The sequence below is a fragment of the Phocoena phocoena genome, chromosome 1 (assembly GCF_963924675.1).
Source record: "Phocoena phocoena chromosome 1, mPhoPho1.1, whole genome shotgun sequence".
In the NCBI taxonomy this organism is placed as follows: Eukaryota; Metazoa; Chordata; class Mammalia; order Artiodactyla; family Phocoenidae; genus Phocoena; species Phocoena phocoena.
The window spans coordinates 145,091,966-145,113,475 of record NC_089219.1 but is presented as its reverse complement, the minus strand read 5'-3'; the positions used below and the strand labels follow the sequence as shown (position 1 = coordinate 145,113,475).

The window sequence follows — 21,510 nt, the reverse complement described above, 5'->3', positions numbered from 1 at the left end:
ATGGTCTATGACAGGATGGAAAGTGGGCTTGTGTAAAGCACTTCATCTTACTAGTTATGGTGACCTATATTTCCCCAATACAATGCAGGCATATTACATGGCTCAGGATAGTAAGAAGATGGATTAAGCAATCTGTACAATTTTGGAAAGCATTACTGAGCCCCCTCAAAAACAAACTACAGTGGTTGGCTGGACACTTGTGAACCCGATGATTTCTGAGATGAACTACTTAGGACTCAACAAACATGATCCTCATGATGAAATTGGGCCTCTGCAAGGGAAATGAGTTGTGGTTTGTAAGAACTCAAAGATATTTTGGATCCACTGTAAAGTTTGCCAAAAACATGAAATTCTTTACTAAGAGGACTAAAGAAACTGCACTATATTTAAAAATCACTGTCAATTTTACTGGAATTTATAATAAATATTTACAACTTTTTTACAATAAAGAGTGTTTAGATCTCACTTGTCAGGAAAATATATTTTCATTATCAAAAAAAGAAAATTGTTGTAAACTTGTTTCTTCTGCTACCTGTTTCAAGCATTTAACATAACCTCTTCAGAAATTCCATAGCGTAAAAATAAGTAACATGCAAACTCTTAAGAACAACTTTACATTCTTTGAAAAAGAAAATAAATGGGAAAGCACAGTATATATGTAATCAAAGAAGAGCAAGGGGCTTCCCTGGTGGCGCAGTGGTTGAGAGTCCACCTGCCGATGCAGGGGACACGGGTTCGTGCCCTGGGAAGAGCCCACATGCCGTGGAGCGGCTAGGCCCATGAGCCATGGCCGCTGGCCTGCGCGTCTGGAGCCTGTGCTCTGCAACGGGAGATGCCACAACAGTGAGAGGCCCGCGTACCGAAAAAAAAAAAAAAGAAGTCAGAGCTCAAGTCTGAATTTGGCCAATAAAGGCAGATGATCCGAAGAGTTATTTTCGTTTGGAAGTCCATTAACAGTCCATAAGTCTTGTTCTGTAAGAAGTGACAGTCTAGCTAGAAGTTTCAAGCCACCAACCAAAGCAACTTCGGCTCCTATATTAAAGAAACATATACATATTTAGTGAAACAACAGGTTACTGTAAATCATACAAATGTTTTTTTTTCTTTTAAAACAACAATGATATATAGCTTGACACCCTTCTGGAAGTCTAATATGAAACAGTTTTTAGAATATGGTTAAATTTTTATTGCGATATAACCTAATTATAATTCTCTAACAAACAGAAGTTTCAGATGCTTGTTTTTTTCTATTTCGGATTTTTTTTCCATTTCAACTTCTGCAAATAATCTTTAGAAGAATATATCAATGCGACACATAAGATGCTAAGAATAATTTGAGATTGACAACTACCTAAGAAATTCACCCATCAACCTTTCTGTAGTTGTATAAAGTCAGACAGACCAAGCCACATCTGAGTAGGACGTTTATGAGGTGACTGCAGAATAAATTAGTATAGTTTGGTCCCAGACACTCAGTACCCATGGAAATAGAGTAAAAGAGGATGTGCTCTTAATGCTAACAGTAGCGATGCTGGTCCATGGCACACTTCTGCCACCTAGTGAGTGTTCTTCAGTATGACAACTACCAGAACCTTATTACAAATTCAAAGCAAGCTTATTTTGCAGAGTTGATCTAGCAGAGAGGAGTAAACCACCTCCTGAATGTTACTAGTAAGGTTATCCTTGTGAAGGAGAAAACAAACAAACAGATGGGAAAAGAAAAGTAGCACTGAAAAAAGAAAAAGGAAAAGAAAAAAGGGGAAAATCAGGAAAAACAAAATAGCTGTCCACATTTAGGATTTTCAGTTTTCTGAATATATTTTTGACTTCCAGTTACTTTAAATGGCACTTTCTTCTCCATGTTAAGTCCTTTGATTAGTATTTAAAATCTTGGGCTTCCCTGGTGGCGCAGTGGTTGAGAGTCCGCCTGCCGATGCAGGGGACACGGGTTCGTGCCCTGGTCCGGGAGGATCCCACATGCCGCGGAGCGGCTAGGCCCGTGAGCCATGGCCACTTAGCCTGCGCGTCCGGAGCCTGTGCTCCGCAATGGGAGACGCCGCAACAGTGAGGCCCGTGTACCCCCCCCCAAAAAAAAAAAATCTTGTTTTCATTGAATCATACAAGGAAGAGTGTGTTATCACCTTTGCTTTTTGAAAACACATATATTATAGACTTCTCTTTCCAGGAAGAACCAATATTCCAGGTTCAACATGACAAAACTGTCAATTGTTGGCAGTACAAGCAAGGCCCTACAATGAACGCAACATACTTCAGTAAAAGTTAAGTACAAAACTGTATGATGTTGCTGTCACAAGAAAAACAAATGTATGGAGAGTGAAACCAAAGGGCAATATGAAAGATCTGTACTCTACCTCAGAAGCCGACTGGGACTGGAGGGTAGAGCTGTGGATATAATTCTTGGGTAATAATTTGCTTTGAGGTGTTCCACTGCCTCCAACTTTTGCAGGTGATAAACTGATTTACTCAAATATATCACCAATCTGCCAAATATATTACCAATTTAAAAATATTTTAAATTTCTAAATCTAAACATCTAGATGTTTAGCTAGCTTTCTCAACTTTAGCCCTGAAGTTTTAGTTACTGTGTTCTCAAGTAGAATTTAAGATTACATGCCTTCTTTACCTGGCTGCCCAGCAACACCTTCCTTTTCAGCAGAATAGAAAATATAATCCACAGTTATGGCACTTCGGGAATGACAGGTGGTCACTTCTGGAATTCCAGTGTCAGGAAAATAATGTGAATAAACAGATGACAAGCTGAAATGGTGCTGTAACTTTGAAGATAATCTAAATTGAAAAGAAAAATTATTTAGCATCAAGTTCTTCATGATTTTTATAATTCCTATTGAAACCACTTTTTCACTTAATTTCCAGACAAAACCAGACATGAGGACAATCTTTATTTAGACCATATCACAATTTTGCATTCCTTTATTCATGCAGTGATATCCAAAACCCATTAACAGAGCTGTGATACATGGGGTGGGGTGCGAGTGGGGAGCTCAATACTTAACCAAATAATGTGACTTTTAAAATTAATTATAACATATTTGAGAGACTTCACTTGCGAATGAACACATACTGTTAAACAATTTATAAGTTTTTTGTTGTTTTTAAAAAGGTAAATTAAAGTGGCCTTTAGGAATGCTATTTAGAACTAATAGACTTCTGATGTCCGAGGGTTTATATTTTACCGTGACTGTTCTTGGTATGGTATATGAGATAATTTTGTACTGCATCTTTTTTTTTTTTTGGCTGCACTGCACAGCTTGTGGGATCTTAGTTCCCTGACCAGGGATTGAACCTGGGCCCTCTGAGAGCATGTAGTCCTAACCACTGGACCACCAGGGAATTCCCTCATACTGTATCTTAAAACAGCTTCTATAATGGTTTACATTTACCCCACACTACAAATACACATAATGTTATGGGTAAAAGGTTTAAAAATCATTTCCTACTAACACATCATGAATTTTAAGGATCTTTTACGTCACAAAACAAAATTTAAAAAAACCTTTTTTTTTATTCACCCAACAAACATTTACCAAGCACGTACTAAGTCCCAGGCACTATCTCGTCTTATGCGCTGAGAATACACAAATAAAGATGTTGCTCTGCTTTTAAAGAGCTCATATGTCAATAAGCAAAGGTAATTGCTTCAAGATGCTCTATTTCCAAGTTTTAGCAACTTTTTATGTCTAAGGACTTATATTTACAATATTTTTAAATGTAAAATAGGTCTCCTGCAAACTGTTATCTTAATACCAACATTTCAGTTTACAGAAAAAAGCTATGCATATACACACACTGTATTTATATAGATACTTAAAAGTATCTTTTCTTATACCCCATTTTGTTATAAAAAGATTTTAGAATTACTCAAAACTAAGTAGTTGTTAGTAAGAGTAACCTTTTTATTAATCTTACTCAGGGAAGTTTTTACTTTGAAAGTTTTAATCACAGATTTTTATATATTCTTTTTCAAAAATTCAAAACAATTGCTTTCTTACTAATTCTTATATATGAGATATTTTCCCAAAACAAGATATACAAAATAAAATAAGACTGAGGAGAAAGCAGATAAAAAGAATGAGAAAATTTAAATGTTAAACGAAAGTCAAAGCTATAAAAGAGCACAATATGAAACAATCAAGACATTTCAAGAATCTCCCAAGGGACAAGATTTAAGTCTCCATCCTGTTGTATTAATATACATCTGTTTCTCAACCACAGCCCTAAACATTCATGATTCTTTAATAAAAAGAAATCCAGGCATCTTCACCCAGCTACCTCTGATGACCTTTTCCTGTAGTTTAAGAGATATGTATAAGTAATTGTCTTTTCTACAGACATATTCTTTTTTGGATCAATTCTCCTATAGATTTGTTTCAAGATCCAGTAAGTCAAAGGAGGCTAAAGGTCCTCTTGAAATCTGAAAGATATTTTTCTGTGATCTTGACCTTTGTTTAAATATGTAATAGCAATAAATTTCAAAGATAATAAATTTACTAGCCTGTTCAGGTTCATGGACAAGCTGCTTCTATAAACAGCAGGGTTTAAGCACTTACTATTGTATGTCAAACACTGAGCTTTACATGCTTTGTCTCATCTAATCTTCACAACAACCCAAATTTAGATAAAGAAACTGAACCTTAGAGATGTTAAATTTCTTGCTCAAAAATCACACAGCTAAAAAGTAGCAAAGTCAAGGTTGGAACTCAGGTCTATTTGACTTAAGAGCCAGCATTCTTCACCAGCATAAAATATCATCAACTTCATTTTTCATCCAAGTGATTTCTTTACTCAACTAAAGTCAGCAAATGTCTATTGTTGCGTTCCAAAACTCACTTTTCAGCTGTTACTAGGACCTCTGTTTTGTCCAGCTGTGTTTGTGTCAGATCACTGTCTGGAAGAACAAAGAGAAATATATTTATACTATCAATGTATTGTTTTGTTCTAGCTTGCCTTAGTATAGTCCTTTTACTCTAGGAACAATATTTAAGACATATCTAGTTTAGATAGATGCCTAGTTAAATGGTTCATTCTGGTATCTATGTTTTGATGATCTCCAGAATTAGCAAAAATAAAACACAAACATTTCCAAAGCAACATGCAAGTAATTCACGCAAAGATAATTTTGGAAACTGAATTTTAAAAAGGTAAATTTAGAGCTCTTAAAAAAAAGGAATAAGCAAACAACTATATGCTTATATGAATATTCATCACTGAGATGTTATCCCTTTAAAAAATTTAGTTTTATGTCTTCAAATGGAACACTATTATCAAGAAGACTGCCAAAATGTATTGCAAACACTTACCTGTCTTTTCTACTTTTGGTACCTGCTGTACCTCATACACACAGTTCTGTGAGATACCTAGGTTTGGGGGCCAAATTGGAATAGATAAAATTCTTTGTCCCCGTGAAGACTGTTCCTGGCCAGATACCTAAACAAAATTTCAACAGGTATCTTAGGTGAATAGATTTTAAATAGTTTGTGTACTGAAAAGTTTATTTCTTAGATAAGAGGGAATCCAAGAATGGTAAATATTACCCTTTATTCATTACATTGATTATTTGTGCTTATAAAATCTTGTTCAAATAGAGTTCAGAAAGCACTTATTATTTACATGTAAATGGAAATCTTTTCCTATGCATGTTTTTGTCTAATTTGGAAATCTAAACGATCTATAGTTTTGGACTAATACTGCTCCTCCTTTTTTACTACCTGCAATATATTTCCTGCTACATAAAATACTAAGAGAGATCAACTCCTATAAAATTTTAAACTATCATTCAAAACTCAGTGGTGGAGAGTTTATTTTGGTTAAATATACCGAAGATGAAATAATCCAAAGTAAGCAGAAGAAAGTACAATTAAAATAAAAACATGGGATAAATTACACTCAGCTGAAGAATTAAAATATTTATCACTGTATAAAGGGAAGCTTATATAATAAATAAATACTAAATTACTGTTTTGCCAACTATATTGGCCACATCCAGCATTCAAAATTCTATTCTGCCACCTTGTAAGTAGTTCCTTATTTATGCAGTACTCATGTCTGTCAATGCTTTCATTTTTCTTCTCCTCCCCCATTCTGAATTTTTTACTGCCTGTCAATTCCTCCAAGCAAAATGTTGCCACAAATAGATGGAAATTCAATAGGTGAAATTCACTCAAGTAAATATAATTACTTATCAGTAGCTGTAGCTCATCATCACAGGTTGGTAAAGTGAGGGTACTGACTCATCAAGGTTTTCAAATAGCCCTGTGATGACTACCCTCACTTTACAATGAAGAGAGAGACTCAGTCCACCTCCTAATAATGAGGAAGCAAGCACGTACCTTTCCTATGGCAAGTCCTTCATAATTCAATTTCCCTTCCTTTATAAAACTATACAGTGGAGAACCAGGAACAGAATTAAAGTCACCACACATAACAATGGGGCAGAAGCTGCCATCTTTCTGATGGGCAACACTGGAAATCTCTGCCAGAAGCATTGCCAGTTGGGTCAGTTTAATATCACCTCGCCTTGGATTATACAACAGATGTGTGTTAGCCACACAGATCGCAGGGGAGGCAGCACTTGGGATTTTGGGCTGCAAGAGTAACACTAATCCAACATTGTCTCTGTCCAATAGAGGAACATCACGGCGGTAGAATTCCACTGGGTTCACTGATAAGAGGGAAAATTTGGAATGTTTGAAGCAAATGGCACAGCCATCAGGTTTCCTTCCTGTCCGCATCTTGTATTCACAGTGATAACCTAGAGGAAAGAAAAAAATTTTTAATGAAGATGGCTGGTTTTTTATATATGTAAGTATTAGAAGAACTGTGTTTTGCCACACACACAAAATTATATATATGGCAAAACACAGTTCTCCTAATTTTTTGAACAATGTTTACCAAAGTGTATTCTGCAAAACAATAGTAATGTAGGATGTTAATAAGTGTTACAATCAAAAAAGTCTGAGACTGGGTCAAATAGATTTTTTTACTGGCAGACTTCAGGGTTACATACGTATACATTACCACCATTCTCATTTCCATCCTAACAGAAGTCAGAGTCATGACAAAGACAGTGAGGCCTTATAGTAATCTGCCCCCTCACCGCCCCCAACCCCATATCTCTCACCTTTTTGCCTCTAATTCTTCCCCGCTTGCTCCACTCCACACACAGCAGCTTCACTTGCCTTAAGGCACTCCAACTTCAGCGCCTTTCCTTTGCTATCTCCACTACCTGGAAAACTCTAGTCATGGCTTGTTCCTTCACCTCCTTTGTCTTTACTCAAATGTTACCTTTTCTGATCATTTTGTTTAAAACTGAAACCTGACCCATTTGCTTTTCTCCAGAAAACTACCATTACCTAAGGCACTATTTACTTGTTTGTTCAGTTTATTCTTGGCCTCTCTCCACTAGAATGTATGCTCCCCAAGGGCAGAGATTGTTGCCCGTTTTGCTCACTGCTATATTCCCACTGCCTAGAACAGTGCATGGTGTACAGTAGGCACTGAAAAAATACCAATATTTGCTGCATGGATGAATGCGAAGTAGGCAGCATTTCTCAAACAGACAACCTGTTTCTAGAGGTATTCACTCACCAAACAGATTTTCAGCTTCTATCCATTACACACGGTGGACACTGGTATTATATGATGATGAACTAGACATGATGGTCCCTGATCTCATGGAACTCAGAATCTTAGGGCTCTGGGAGTAGGCAAAGCAACTCCTGGAAAGGAAGCTATTAAGGGATTCTTGCATACCTTTCCATCCGAATTAAAATTATGTATTAACACAAAAGGTCCCACTTGATATACCTCAATCTTTTCCTGACCTTTTGAAATGCATATTAAGTTTTTCAAAATTAAGATCTTAGGTCCAAATACACCACACATCTTTGTTATTAGCAAGTTATACTTTAACAACCCATTAAGTAAATCTGGCTAAAGTAAAAGTTACACTGTACCCAATGATTCCAAACTTGGCCTGATCTCTGTTCCATAATGATCTTCTTGCACTTCTTGCAAACAAAGTACCTTAAAAGAAAAAAAATGGCTTGAATTAAAACAAAAATATGCAAATATGAATTTTCTGGTACTTTTGTCTTTAAAAATAGGTTTCTAAAATTCTAAAAACCTGATGAAAGCTGAAATAAAAACTTTTTTTTTCCTGTAATGTATAGATCTATCAAATTAATGTCTCCAAATTTGATCAGCCCCCAAAACCCTGACCTTTAATCACATGAAGCCCTCTTATCCGAAACTGGTATTTACCAAAGGAAATATTTATATGTTGGAATATTTTTCCTGAATTTACATGTTCATTAGTACTAAATCCTTCTAGTCCTTTTTTTAAAAAAATTTATTTTTTTTATTTTTGGCTGCACTGGGTCTTCACTGCTGCACGCAGGCTTTTCTCTAGTTGTGTCAAGCAGGGGCTACTCTTCGTTGTGGTGCACGGGCTTATTGCTGTGGCTTCTTTTGTTGTGGAGCATGGGCTCTAGGTGGGCAGGCTTCAGTAGTTGTGGCACATGGGCTCAATAGTTGTGGCATGTGGGCTCAGTAGTTGTGACTCACGGGCTCTAGAGTGCAGGCTCAGTATTTGTGGCCACGGGCTTAGTTGCTCCGCGGCATGTGGGATCTTCCCAGGCCAGGGCTCGAACCTGTGTCTCCTGCATTGGCAGGCGGATTCTTAATCCATTGGCAGGCGGATTCGCCACCAGGGAAGCCCCTAGTCCTTTCTTAAGAGATAATTTTTCGAATGCTATCATCTAAATAAATTTTTGCACGAATTATTTAAATTTTGAATCAAAGGAAATATTTACTGAATACTTAATTTGGTGCCAGTCCCTGTCTCAAAACTGATTGATGCTTAAAACATTTTGGATCTTATTTGAAACATTATATAATTATTTATATCAACAACCATTAGCAAGTTATTCCTCCAAAGTTATGATACCTTGTTAAAAACTGCTCCATCACTATATTTATATATTATTTATTTTTGGGCCACACTGTGGCTTGTGGGATCTTAGTTCCCCGACCAGGCCCTTGGCAGTGAAAGTGCAGAGTCCTAACCACTGGACCGCCAGAGAGTTCCCTCATCACTATATTTAATGTCTTCCCTTCTTACCCTACAAGCAAAAGGGATAAAACCATTTAGTTCAGAAATGAATCCAACTCTTCCTTATGTGAAGAATTTTGATGATATTTTGTACTTACATCTGCATCATAGTGTTTAATTTCTTTCAGAATATTGGGAAACCTAAAACTCCAGTGTAATACTGGCCGCTGGCAGTGTTTATAAAGGTGTGAATTGTCTTCCAATAAATCTTGAGAAAGTATATTATAGGACATCACTGAAAAGTCAAACTTGTTCTCACTGTCTTCACATATGGGGTCATCATTTTTGTCTCCTAGGATCTTCGTTTTTTCTTTATTATGGTTACATATATATTCCCAATCCCGTTTTATTGTGCCTGTTAAAATATATTAGATAAAATACAAAGAATTAATAAAAAACGGATATTTTTCCTGTATATAAGTATTTTCTTGCCTTTTAAACATTCCTATAGGCAATGAACAGAATGTTTTTCCCTAGGAAATGGCAGTGTAGTACTTAATAACTAGAAGTTGTCATCAAATTGATTACAAAGGCAGTAAAATGATACACTGACTGACCAAGAGGTACAAAACAGTTTGAAAGGGTCTAGCAAGTCATTCTGGAGGCTGAGAGTGTGTGTTAATAAAACTGACTATATTGGGGTCACGGTTTCTCACTTCCCCACGGTTACGAAGTGGCTCTGCCGCACACATGCTCAGCAACTTCATAACCATGATAATATATTTGTATGTCACAGCTGGCCTTTCAATAAGGTGATTTCACATTGTATTTTATCACCTATTAGTATGATAAGATCATCAAATGCTTAACTAAGTTCCAGAAACAATTCATCTGAGAAATCTGGTTTAGACATGAATGAAGGGTATATAATGACAATAAATGGAAGCAGTACTTACTGGAAGAATGCAAACAAAATAAGCAAAAGAAATATTTTTAATGCACAGCAAAGCAAAGGTTAAATGTAACACAGCTACAGAATGCTAGTAAATGATGCCTGACTGACAAACCTAGCATGCAGCAACCAGGAATGTGTGATAGTTTATATTCTGCAAAGACACCATGCACCCTGATAAAGTGATAAGAAGAGGATCAAATAGCATGAGATTTTGCAATTATAGGCAGCCTTTGACTTAGAAATGCCTACTAAAAATAAATATATATATATGTGTGTCACTATACAGACACACACCACTAAGTATATATGTTTATATATATGTATATATACACAGACACACACACACCCCCTTTGATCTTGTCTTCCTCACCCCACCATTAAAGAGGATACTCTTACTGCCATGGAAGCCATGAAAAAACATGTGGAACATTTTAGAGAATCTATAAGCTCAAAAGAAGGGAAAAACAAGAAATGGGATGAACTTGGGAAACAAAAAGATTTGAAGATGGACTTTTGAGAATGATTAGATGATATGAAAAAAATCTGAGCCCTAGAATATCTCCCTTTTCCTGAAAGAAGGTTTTCACTTCACTGGATGACAATCCCTAAAATTTCACCAATTAAAAATTTAATTGAAGAAAAATATTTTATATATGGGGGAAAAAAGACTAAAGGGAAACATACCACTGTTTTTAAGAGTAATGTCTCTGAGAGGAAGGATTGTGGTAGATTTTTCCAAATCTTCTACGATGACGGTATATTTACAGTCAGAATATCAACACACTCTAGTGGGGAGGGGGAACTGGTTGAGGGCAGTCAAAAGGTACAAGCCTCCAGTTATAAGATGAATAAATACTAGGGATGTGATGTACAACACGATCAATGTAATGAGCACTGTGGCGTGTTCTACAGGAAAACTGTTAAGAGAGTAAATCCTAAGCGTCCTCATCACAGGGAAGAATATTTCTTTACTTTTGTGTCTTTGTGGAATGACGTATGTTCACAAAACTTATTGTGATAATCATTTCATGATGTATGTAAGTCAAATCATTATGCTGTACAACTTAAGCTTATACAGGGCTGGTAGTCAATTATATCTCAATAAAACTGGAAGAAAAAAAGTGTCAGTACACTCTAGAAAAATGCCAGTGAAGTAAAAATTTTAAAATATACTCTGGTGGGGCTTCCCTGGTGGCGCAGTGGTTGAGAGCCCGCCTGCCGATGCAGGGGACACGGGTTCGTGCCCCGGTCCGGGAGGATCCCACATGCCGTGCGGAGCGGCTGGGCCCGTGAGCCATGGCCGCTGGGCCTGCGCGTCTGGAGCCTGTGCTCCGCCGCGGGAGGGGCCACAACAGTGAGAGGCCCGCGTACGGCAAAAAAAAAAAAAAAAAAAAAAAAAAATATATATATATATATATATATATACACTCTGGTAAGTTGACTTTAATCAGGTTTCTTCCCTCAAAATCTAAATGCTGATATCTGCTGCACTGAGGGAATAGGTATTTTGACCAGAGGACAGAAGAGGAAGGTAATTTTTATGAATAGTGAGGTCTGGGTGGAACAGGGGAGTTGGAATTATGATACCATGAAGGTACTAGGAGCCTGAGGAGAAAGGCTAAGAAAAAATGGTGGAAGGAAAGAAAACCAAACTAAACAAAGCATTCAACTATTACATAATTTAGCCTAGAGCTAAAGAGAAGGAAACTATCCCCTTCCTTATCCTTCACTGAAAATGGAGAATCCTACCCCTAAAGGCCACAACTAAAGCAAATTATACTGACTCCACACAACTACCCTGAGATTTATAACATAGCTTCTATGAGGAAAACAGAACTGATTCTTAAGAACTGATTATCTAGAACACAATTCATTCATAAACTGGGGACTGTCTATGGTTTTAGCCACAAATCATTAAGTCTTTATATGTATACGAGATGGAAAGGGCTCTAGTCATACAAACAAAATGCAAGCTACCATCACAAACTTACAGCACTACCCTGATGGCACCACTGCGTTAAAATATGAACGATGGAAGTCTAAAAAAATCATTCATACTTTCTTGTAGAATATGTATATATAAAGGCATATAAAAGCATTAAGATTTGTATAGTCCTGGCAATTAAGAGTTTGTAACCAATTCTTTTTGCAATTCCATGTTTTAAATAACTGAGACCATCAGATTATCAAATTAATACAGTGGCTTTCAGACTTCTACAGCTTGTATAACACTTTGGCATTACTTTTCATGTCATGACCATCAGTCCCTGGTATGTTGGGACTGGAGCTGGGATGATGGGGTAAACACATTTTATCCTGACCACATTTGCTTTTAATAAACATACAGAAATGTATTTGAATGCTAGGGTTCCCTGGAAGACAGTTTGAAAACTACTGAGAGAGTGGATAGTCTCTGGCCTTCACATACTTCACAACATAAATTCACACTACAAAAGCTTATATACCTTCCATGTCAGGAGCAACAAGGTGATCACAGCAGAGAAGACAGATGAATCAAAGAAAGTAAGCAATAGGCCTGATCGGGTTTTTAGGGTGCCTAATTAAAAGGTCATAATTGTGTCACACAAATCCTTCAAATACCACTTTAAAGTGATAGGCAAGTTAGCAATGCTGTTCTCTTGATTGAAAAGTAGTATTAGTGAAATATCAGAAGTCACAAATATGGCTTAACGAAGAGCATTTTCCTTATTCACAATACCTAGGAAGAACGGACATATAAAGAGTCAGGTTGCAATCAAAGCTTATCAGTATGTAAATGTAATTCCCCATCCATTAAAGGGAAAACAACAACACCAGGATTTTCTGAGTACCTACTATGAAGCCAACAGTGTGTTAGGCACTTTGACATATCTCACTTCATGCCTCCACAGGCTTTCAAAGTAGGCATTATTTTACACTGGGAAACCAAGGAGCAGAGAGGTTCAGTGACCTGTCCAAACCCACACAATTAGTGGTGGAGCAGACTGAGAGCAGGGAGCGGTTCCTAAGCCCATGCTTGTGTCACTACACCACCGCTCCATCTGAGAGCACACCTGATTTATAACAAAAGGCTAAACAGAAGAGGAGTGTGTCGTCCTGATGAACAATGAATATGTGAATGAGAAGCTATCTCATGTCATCATACAGCCCTAGATTTATAAAGTATGTGTTGTCCTTAGGAACCTAATTTTAATGTCTCTAAATACACCTTTTAATCATTCAAACAAAGCTTTGTTTATAAACATATGTGGTGGTTAAGTGCTATACAAATAAATTTTCACTTTTGAGTGCTTAGAATTTCTACTTAAATGTGTAGTAGAAGTTCTACTTGAAAGAGCACTAACTAATCTAGCTCTGACTTCCAGGTGAGACACTGTGAATGCCATCCTTTGACAAACTTAGGTCAGCTTCCTACACTTTAACACTCACACAGCCTATTTTCGTATCTTCAGTAGGAATGATCTTCACTGAAAACCACAGCTCAGTAAGAAAGACAATTCCAAATTTACTTAGACAACTCATGTATACTTTGGAGGTAGGGCTTGGCTGGCAGCACAGAGAGCCTAGTGAATTGTTTAGAGTAAAAAGAATATGAGAAAAATAGAAATAATCAAGATATCTAGAAAAAAGTGTCTCAAAGTTGAATAAGATGTGGTTAAAAGATAAAACTTCCCACAGACTCTCGAGATTATGTCTACAGACCCCAGTATGAGAAATATAAATTTAATAAGCTAAAATCTGATTCTGTAAGAAAATAGCTTTCATTTATGATTGTTTCTATTTAAGGAAATTCTTTTGTCTTATATAATGAAGCTAACATTAAAAATGAAAACATGATTTTTTAAAATAGCTCTGTGGACTCCCAAGCATACATCCACCAATTTCTAAGAAGTCTAAGGACCTTTGTTTCAAAAACACTGAATTTGAAAATTATTCTTAAATTAAACTTAATGTTTTAATCTAGTCCTCCATTTGTTTTCCAACTTTAGTCTATATGTAGAGTCACTTCTATTTTTACTGCCAGAAATACACAATTGAAAATTTCTTTTTAAAAGTCTTAATTTTAAAAAAGAATTTCCTTTTTCATCACAGAAAACTACTGGCTAAAAATAAACACCAACACCTCTAAAACCTGCAGGTTTTCTTAAGGATTAAATATGAAAGTTTCAATTACTCTATGGCTTATGTCTATTTCTGCACCAAGATAAATGTCACCTTTACCTTGGTGTTTTCTTCGTTTTGATGAAGGCTCATCACCCTCAGAGTTCATGATGTAACTAGAGAGATGAATCAAAGATGTCTGGCTCAGGTTGTCAGGTCTCCAGTTCCAGTACTGAAACTGAGTTCTAGACTCAAACAAACAAGGTGGTCTCCAATTTAGTGAAAAATGCCTACTACTGAAGTATGGGTAAGGAGCACGAGAATAATGTCCAGGCCACCTCATACAACTAGAAATATGTCTGTTCCAGCAACACCTTTGCAGATTCTCCCACGGTGCAGTCCAGTCTCTGCCGAGACTCTTCTGGTGATGGGGTAACATGGGGTATCTAAAAGAAATAAATACACTCCTTGAGGCACCACTTTTTGTTCAGCTGTAGCACACAAAATCTAAATGTTTCCTCAAGGGAAGGTAATGTCTAATATTTAAAATCTGACTTCTAAATCTGTGAAGGATGGGGGAAAAAGCAGCCATTACTTAACTACTAGTGGCAGTATCTCAATACTCTCCCTAAACAACTATGAATGGTATTCTAAACACTTAACATAGAATCCACCAACCTCCCGAAACACCAGATGCACTTCTAAAAGTCCACACAATTCAACTGTGTTGAATCAATCACCAAACTGTATTCAGAGTAGCTTTCTGGCAACTAATAAAACTCAATGGACAAATAAAATCCACAGCAAACCTAATACTTAAATCAAATATAGAACACATAAGGTGACTACAATTAAAGTGAATCTCTCCAACCTGGGTTTGGAGTAAAAACATGCTTCTGAACATGTTTTTTATACCAAGGTTATATTTTCCAAACATCTTAATAGCTAACAAAAGCCTATCACTACTTCATAAAAGTACCTCTCTTGCTAATCAGTAGGTAGATAATTTATTGTTTCATGATACTCCCTTTCTTCTCTTTTAATTCAAAGCACGCTTCTCCTTGCGGGAAATGAAAGAGAATTACTAGAAATTCACCAACACTCCAAACCCAACAGCATCAATTATCTGATAGGTTATAGCATGAAAAATGTCTCCAAAGTAGTGTTATTATTATTTTGAATAGATATATCGCTCTCAGGCTCTCCTAAGAAACAACGCAACTCAAGCACCACCTTCTTTCTACTACACTATTCTGGCAAAACGCTAGGATTCTGAGAAAAACTTCTATCCTTTCCTCCAGAATTCATTAAAGGTACATTTCCAAGATAGTGTCAATAATGTCCACTTTTATCACCAAAAGAATTTTGCTTAAATTGTATTTAACTGTTATTTGACTTTTATATGTTACATTTGTTTCATTTTAACAGCATTTAAATTTTTAACTGTTACATAAATTTATTGAGTTTACACATTTTCAAACTGTTCTCTAAACTCAATGTAATTGTAAATCTTTAAAGACATGACAAGGGTAGTGTATCCTGCTTTGTGACAACTCTGAAAGCCATAGAGATTTGGGGCTTGCCCATACATTTTCTATCTTAATAAGCTACCGTACTGAAATATAATACTGGTACTACAAAACATTCTCTATATCTGTAGTTACTGATACAGACTTTTTTTTTTTTTTCTCTTAAAATGATGAGCTCCTTCACGGCCAGAGCCTTCTTATTCATTTTAATCTGGGTCTCTTCCCAAGTGCCTAGCACAGTGCCTGACACACAGCTGGTACTCAGGAAACATTGTTGACGACTGTCAAGTCCCAAGACTACAGGAGTTAAAACCAGATCCCCATAACTTATGTAAAAACTAATAGAGTGCTGTGCTTCCCACGTGTGGTACACCAGTCGGTTTCGCGTGGTACACATTTAAACTTAAAATTTTTTAATATCTAAGTATCCATTTCAAAATGTATTAGGAAAAAAAAAATCAGTATACCAAACCCAAGATCTCACGGATACTGCTTAGGGGGACTCTAACGTGCGCAGCACCTATTGAAGTGCTTTTTTAAAAAGTGAGTCAATTTCAAGAAAAATATCCATTAAGTAATATAGATGTGGAAAGAAAATTTGGTAATAATCGTAAAGGTTGGGATCCCAGTAACTAAAGTTCGAGAGGCACCAACACAACAACAAACCAGCCCCTCCCTGCAGACCGGCAGCTCCCGGAGGGGGCTGCAGGGTTGGGGAAGGAGGCCGGGGACCCGGAGGCTCAGGCTGGCTAGGAGGTTGGGTTGGGGGAAAAGGGTCGGAACTCTGAGGCCAACCTGGTCCGGAAAGCACGAACCCGGCCCATGGCCGACGCGCTCCGCGCGCGGGCCCTGGACCCCGTGGGCCGAGCGCCCCTCCGGCTGCGCGCCGGGTTTACCTATCCCTCGGGGTCTCCGGAGGTCCGTCCTGACGGTACCGCGGCCCGGGCCCTCTTCCTCTTCCAACCCCCACTCCCCACCCCGCCCCGCCCCGGTTAACCCTGGCCGCCCGCCCCCAGGCCGCCCGCCCCTCCCTCCTCCCTCCCGCCACCCAGCCCTACTGACCTGCCTCTCCCCACCACACAGCGGCCGTAGCCTCTCCTCACACAGCGCCACGCTTCCATTTTCCCCCTCTGCGAGCGTCCAATTCCCAGGCCCCGGGCTCAACCTCAACCGCTACAGCCGATTTGGCGGCGTAGAGCACCGAGGGCTCCCCATCACTAGGCGTCGGGCCTCTCCGCCAGGCTGCAAAGCATGCTGGGAGGTTCAGTGTTGCCCGCCGCCAAGTCCCCATCTTGCGCCGCGTAAGTCACTGAGTTGCCTCTACGCCAAATTCTGTTCAAGAACCATGCGCAATGCGTGTGAAGTAGGGGCAGCCATTTCTGAACAGGGCAAAACACCCGACTTACGTCTTAAAGAAACAGAGGAAATAAACTAAGAGCCGAAGCTTTATTAAGGCTTGTGGGAGGGTTCACTGCAGTTACTGTTAAAAAGAAAAAAAAAAAAATTAATGTATTTATATAATGTCCTTGGGAATTTCCAAAGGTGGATGCCCAAAGTGGGGAAATGCCCTTCTCTGAGTTCTGATAGAACTGTTGTACCACGGGTTATTTTCAATTAATTTTGTGGGAACGCGTCCGCAGAGCTCACTTTTGAACGTACGTGTGCGTCGTCTATGTCTGTCGCTATCAAATTTAGTATAGGACTCTAGATTCTCGGAAAACATTACTTAGGTGGAGAGCCCCTTCAAGAGACACATAGAGAGAGAGAGAACTGAGGAAGAATAAAGTGGAGGGGGAAAGGAATAGTGGAGGGGGAAAGGCCTGATGACCGCTTTTATAGGCTGTTTGGAAAAGTAGTGGAGCGATTTCTTGGGAAGGCTCCCCCCCTTGTGTTAATAAGAAAATCAGATGCATTTGAAAAACACTTTTTCCCTCCGTATACATATAGTTGATTTCCGTTATTTGTGGTAGTTATGTTCTATAAAGTTGATACCAGCCGGGGTTCTTGGCCTTCCCCCAATCAATAGAAATTGATAAGAGGCCAGATAAGGAATTCAGGCAAGGCTTTGTTGGGGCCCCTGCTGCAAGTAGGGGGGAGCGAAAACAAGTAACAGTTTCCCTTGTTTGCTCCCCAAGGTCGGTGGTGACCTGATTCCTTTTGTGGGGTGAGGGTAGGAGTCTGTGCAGTGGTCAGGCTGGAGGGGCTTAGGTTGTTTGCCCACCCTTTTGGTGGTGTTGAGTGCAGCATGCATGTGCAGTGCACCTTTTTTGCTCCCTGCTCTTCAGAAGTGGTAGTTGGGTTTTTTCGGTCTTTTTGTATCATGTCCATAACTTGCCCCAACTGCTCAAGCATGCACACAGTTATTATTAGTCCTTTAGAGTTTCTTTGTATTTTGTTGCTCCAGGAGATGTTTGTCCAGGTGCAATCACGGCAGCAAAGTGTCCCAGGTCCCAGCCTGTCTCAAAGTTACTGCCAACACTGAATTAATAACTACTGAACCATTGCTCCTCAGGTAAATACAGTTAGGTTCCCCCAAGCCACTGGTCACATTTTAGTCACTAAATCAATACATAACCTTGTTTTATATGTGTTTGTTTAAAGACACTTTATTTACTATATATTTTTGATTCAGTAACATTGAATTCATGACCAATAGCAGGAATTCACACCTGAGTGAAGCATATATAACACATGTATTTTCTCCATAAGGCACATCAAGGACTCTAGGAACAATAGCATTTCAGCACTACCTTTGGTGGCCATTTTTAACATATTTTATTTGATTTCTTTTCTTTTATTTCATTTCATTTCATTTTCTTGGCTGCACCCCACAGCTGTGGGATCTTAGTTCCTGAACCAGGGATTGAACCCCGGGCCCTGGCAGTGAAAATGCGGAGTCCTAACTACTGTACCGCCAGGGAATTCCCTGGGGGCCATTTTAAACAAGAAAATCCCTAAGAAAAAAGGCACAAAAATGTGAAAAGTGTGGCACTAAATAGACCGTGAAGAGGACACTTGTTGATGATGTGAGAGCTGAAACAAGAAGGCAGCACTTAGCTTCCCTAGACCTCTCCTGGGAACATGCACGTTAGGCAACCAAATTTTTTGCCACTCTGCGCATGTCCATGAATGACTGCAAAAGCACTGCAAGTATTGATGGTGGACAAATGATTGTCCACCACTAAGTGGGTGGACACAGCACCTAAGCCAGCCTTCGGGTCCAAGCCCTGGACCCACCCCTACCCTCACCCTGTATAAGGAACCAGCTCGCCTCCCCTACTCGGGGAACAAGCAAGGGAACCTGTCACTTGTTTTTCCCTCGTGCTGCACCAGGAGCCCCAATAAAGCCTTGCCTGAATTTCTTGTCCGGCCTCTTATCAATTTCTATTGATTAGGGAGGGCAAGAACCGTGGTGGGTAACAGTATGATTTTACTTTTTTTTTTTTTTTTTTTGAGAATTATCCTGTAACAGTTTTGCAGTTCCCACTGAGATGCCCAATGTATTCATCTGACAACCAGTTGAATTTCACCACCAGACAAGTACACCTCATGGGTTGCTAAATCCAGGTACTTCTTTTCTTGCTCCCAGAGGTGAATCTGAAGCACAATAGAATTCTTTAGGTCTCTGTTTTCTCATGTAAATTTTCTCCTCCACCAATTTTTGGGGGCTTATATGTGGCCAATAAATTATTTCCCCTTCATGGCAGCAAGGATCAGGAATTTGGTTGTATGGTCTGACCACATTGGTGGGCTCTGTAAAAGGATTAATGATTTATAGAGATCTATTTTCTGTTGAGTGAGAGACAACAGAGAATCTGGTTTGTTGGCTTTGTTTGTTTTTTCATTTGTCTGTTTTCAGTTCAAGAATTCTGTGTCTACTGGGAAGAATAACTCTTTGATATCTAGAATAGTGAATTTTTATGTTTTACATTTCTATGTTTACTCTTGACCCATGGCTGAAATTGTAAAATCAAAGCCATAAACTCTCCGTATGCCTGTGTGTCTATGTGTCTGTTATTTCTAAAGGACTTTACATCTCATTTTGTGAGTATGAGATGTCTTACATCAGGATGGTACTCATAAATTAAATTATAAATTATACTTTTATATAAATTATTAAAGGAGCTCTGTTCTGATTGGTTTATAAAGGTAAATAAACACATATAAATTTAACTTCTAACATTATCTGAAAACAGACATAGAAATACTTTAATGTGATATGCTTAAAATAAAAATATATTATTCTTACAGAAACTAACTCAGAAATGTTTTAAGAATCCAAGTTCAAATAATTAAGGTCAATTTCTAGTGAACAGGTGATTTCTTTTTTGAAATAGTTTAATGGTAATAAGAAATGGGTGGGGTGAGACACTGATTGATATCTCAAAATACCATTCCATCATAATTGCATAGATAGCCAGGGGCTGAGGCAGTGAAGAAGAATGGTCAGGAATGCTTCACCGTTCAAGGTCTCTACTAAAGGGAAATGGAATATTTCGGGCAAGCATACAGAGATTCATCTGCTGCTAAGGGGCCTGCTTAAAAGCTTAGGAACTTGAATCAGTTGGGTGGAGATGTGAGTAGATAATATGGCAATAAGTGTGAGTTAAACTGCTCCCAGAAGCTCTGATGTTTGAAAGAAAAGGGAAGTGCTTCAGAGTCCACATTCTATGATATGAGGACTCTCAAGAATTCATTGCCCACTGGGAAGGAGAACAGCTCTGTAATAACTGGACGGGTGAGTTTCTGTGTTTCTGTGTTTACTCTTGAACCATGGAAGTTGTTCTTGCTGCCAAAAACTAAAGTAGGTAAGACTCCCTCTCCCTTCCACAGAACTGCCAGGGCTGATTATGGAGCAGAGAGGAGGATGGAGAGGTGCAGTGGCATGAAGTCAGTGACTGTCTCTCCTCTCAAGGAATAAGTCACTAGTGGAGGCACTTTTCAGAGTGTGACAGACGTACAGAGAACCTCATTAAGGAATTAAGGGCTCTACAACTAGACATAGAGATGACTAGAGCCATGGAAATGTGGCAGAAGATGAAATAATCCTCAAAAATATGAATTTTGTAATGCCATTTGCAGCAATATGGATGGACCTAGAGATTGTCATACTAAGTGAAGTAAGTCAGACAAAGACAAATATCATATGATATCACTTATATGTGGAATCTAAAAAAGTGGTACAAATGAACTTATTTACAAAACAGAAACAGAGTCACAGCTGTAGAAAACAATCTTATGGTTACCAGGGGGGAGGGGATAAATTGGGAGATTGGGATTGATATATACACACTACTATATATAAAATAGATAACTAATAAGGCCCTACTGTATAGCACAGGGAACTCTATTCAATACTCTGTAATGACCTATATGGGAAAAGAATCTGAAAAAGATTGGAGATATATATACAACTGATTCACTTTGCTATACAGAAACTAACACAGCATTATAAATCAACTATATGCTAATAAAAATGTTTTTTAAAATATGAGTTTTGAACAATAGCAAAGAGACTTAGGGATTTGAAAACAATTTTCAGATAATTCTGAGCAGGGGCTTGACCATTTCAGCTGCCTAGTCTGGGATGTCTAGACTGGATCAGCAAACAAGGCAGATCCAGGATTATGAGAGAAGAAAAATCCAGAACAGACTGAAAGAGAAACATTACACATCTGGAGAAGACCTTCACTAGTTTCTAGAGGACAGGAGGAATCAGAAATTTATACCACATTGGTCAAAAGGTACAAACTTTCGGTTATAAATTCTGAATAAATTCTGAGGCCTAAAGTGTAGCATAGTGACTATAGTTAATAAAAATGTATACCTGAAAT

General features: G+C 38.2%; 1 protein-coding gene across 1 annotated transcript; it reads right to left on the bottom strand.

The window, feature by feature from the left end:
* Positions 1 to 880: 880 nt before the first annotated feature.
* Positions 881 to 16,797, bottom strand: ANGEL2 (angel homolog 2). The gene is made up of 9 exons (XM_065891562.1): positions 16,739 to 16,797; positions 14,268 to 14,593; positions 9,250 to 9,506; positions 7,995 to 8,064; positions 6,369 to 6,790; positions 5,340 to 5,466; positions 4,870 to 4,927; positions 2,645 to 2,808; positions 881 to 1,032 (listed from the first exon to the last, which is right to left on the bottom strand). Exons 1-9 carry the CDS (start codon positions 16,795 to 16,797, stop codon positions 881 to 883), a joined length of 1,635 nt encoding a protein of 544 aa, XP_065747634.1.
* Positions 16,798 to 21,510: the final 4,713 nt, after the last annotated feature.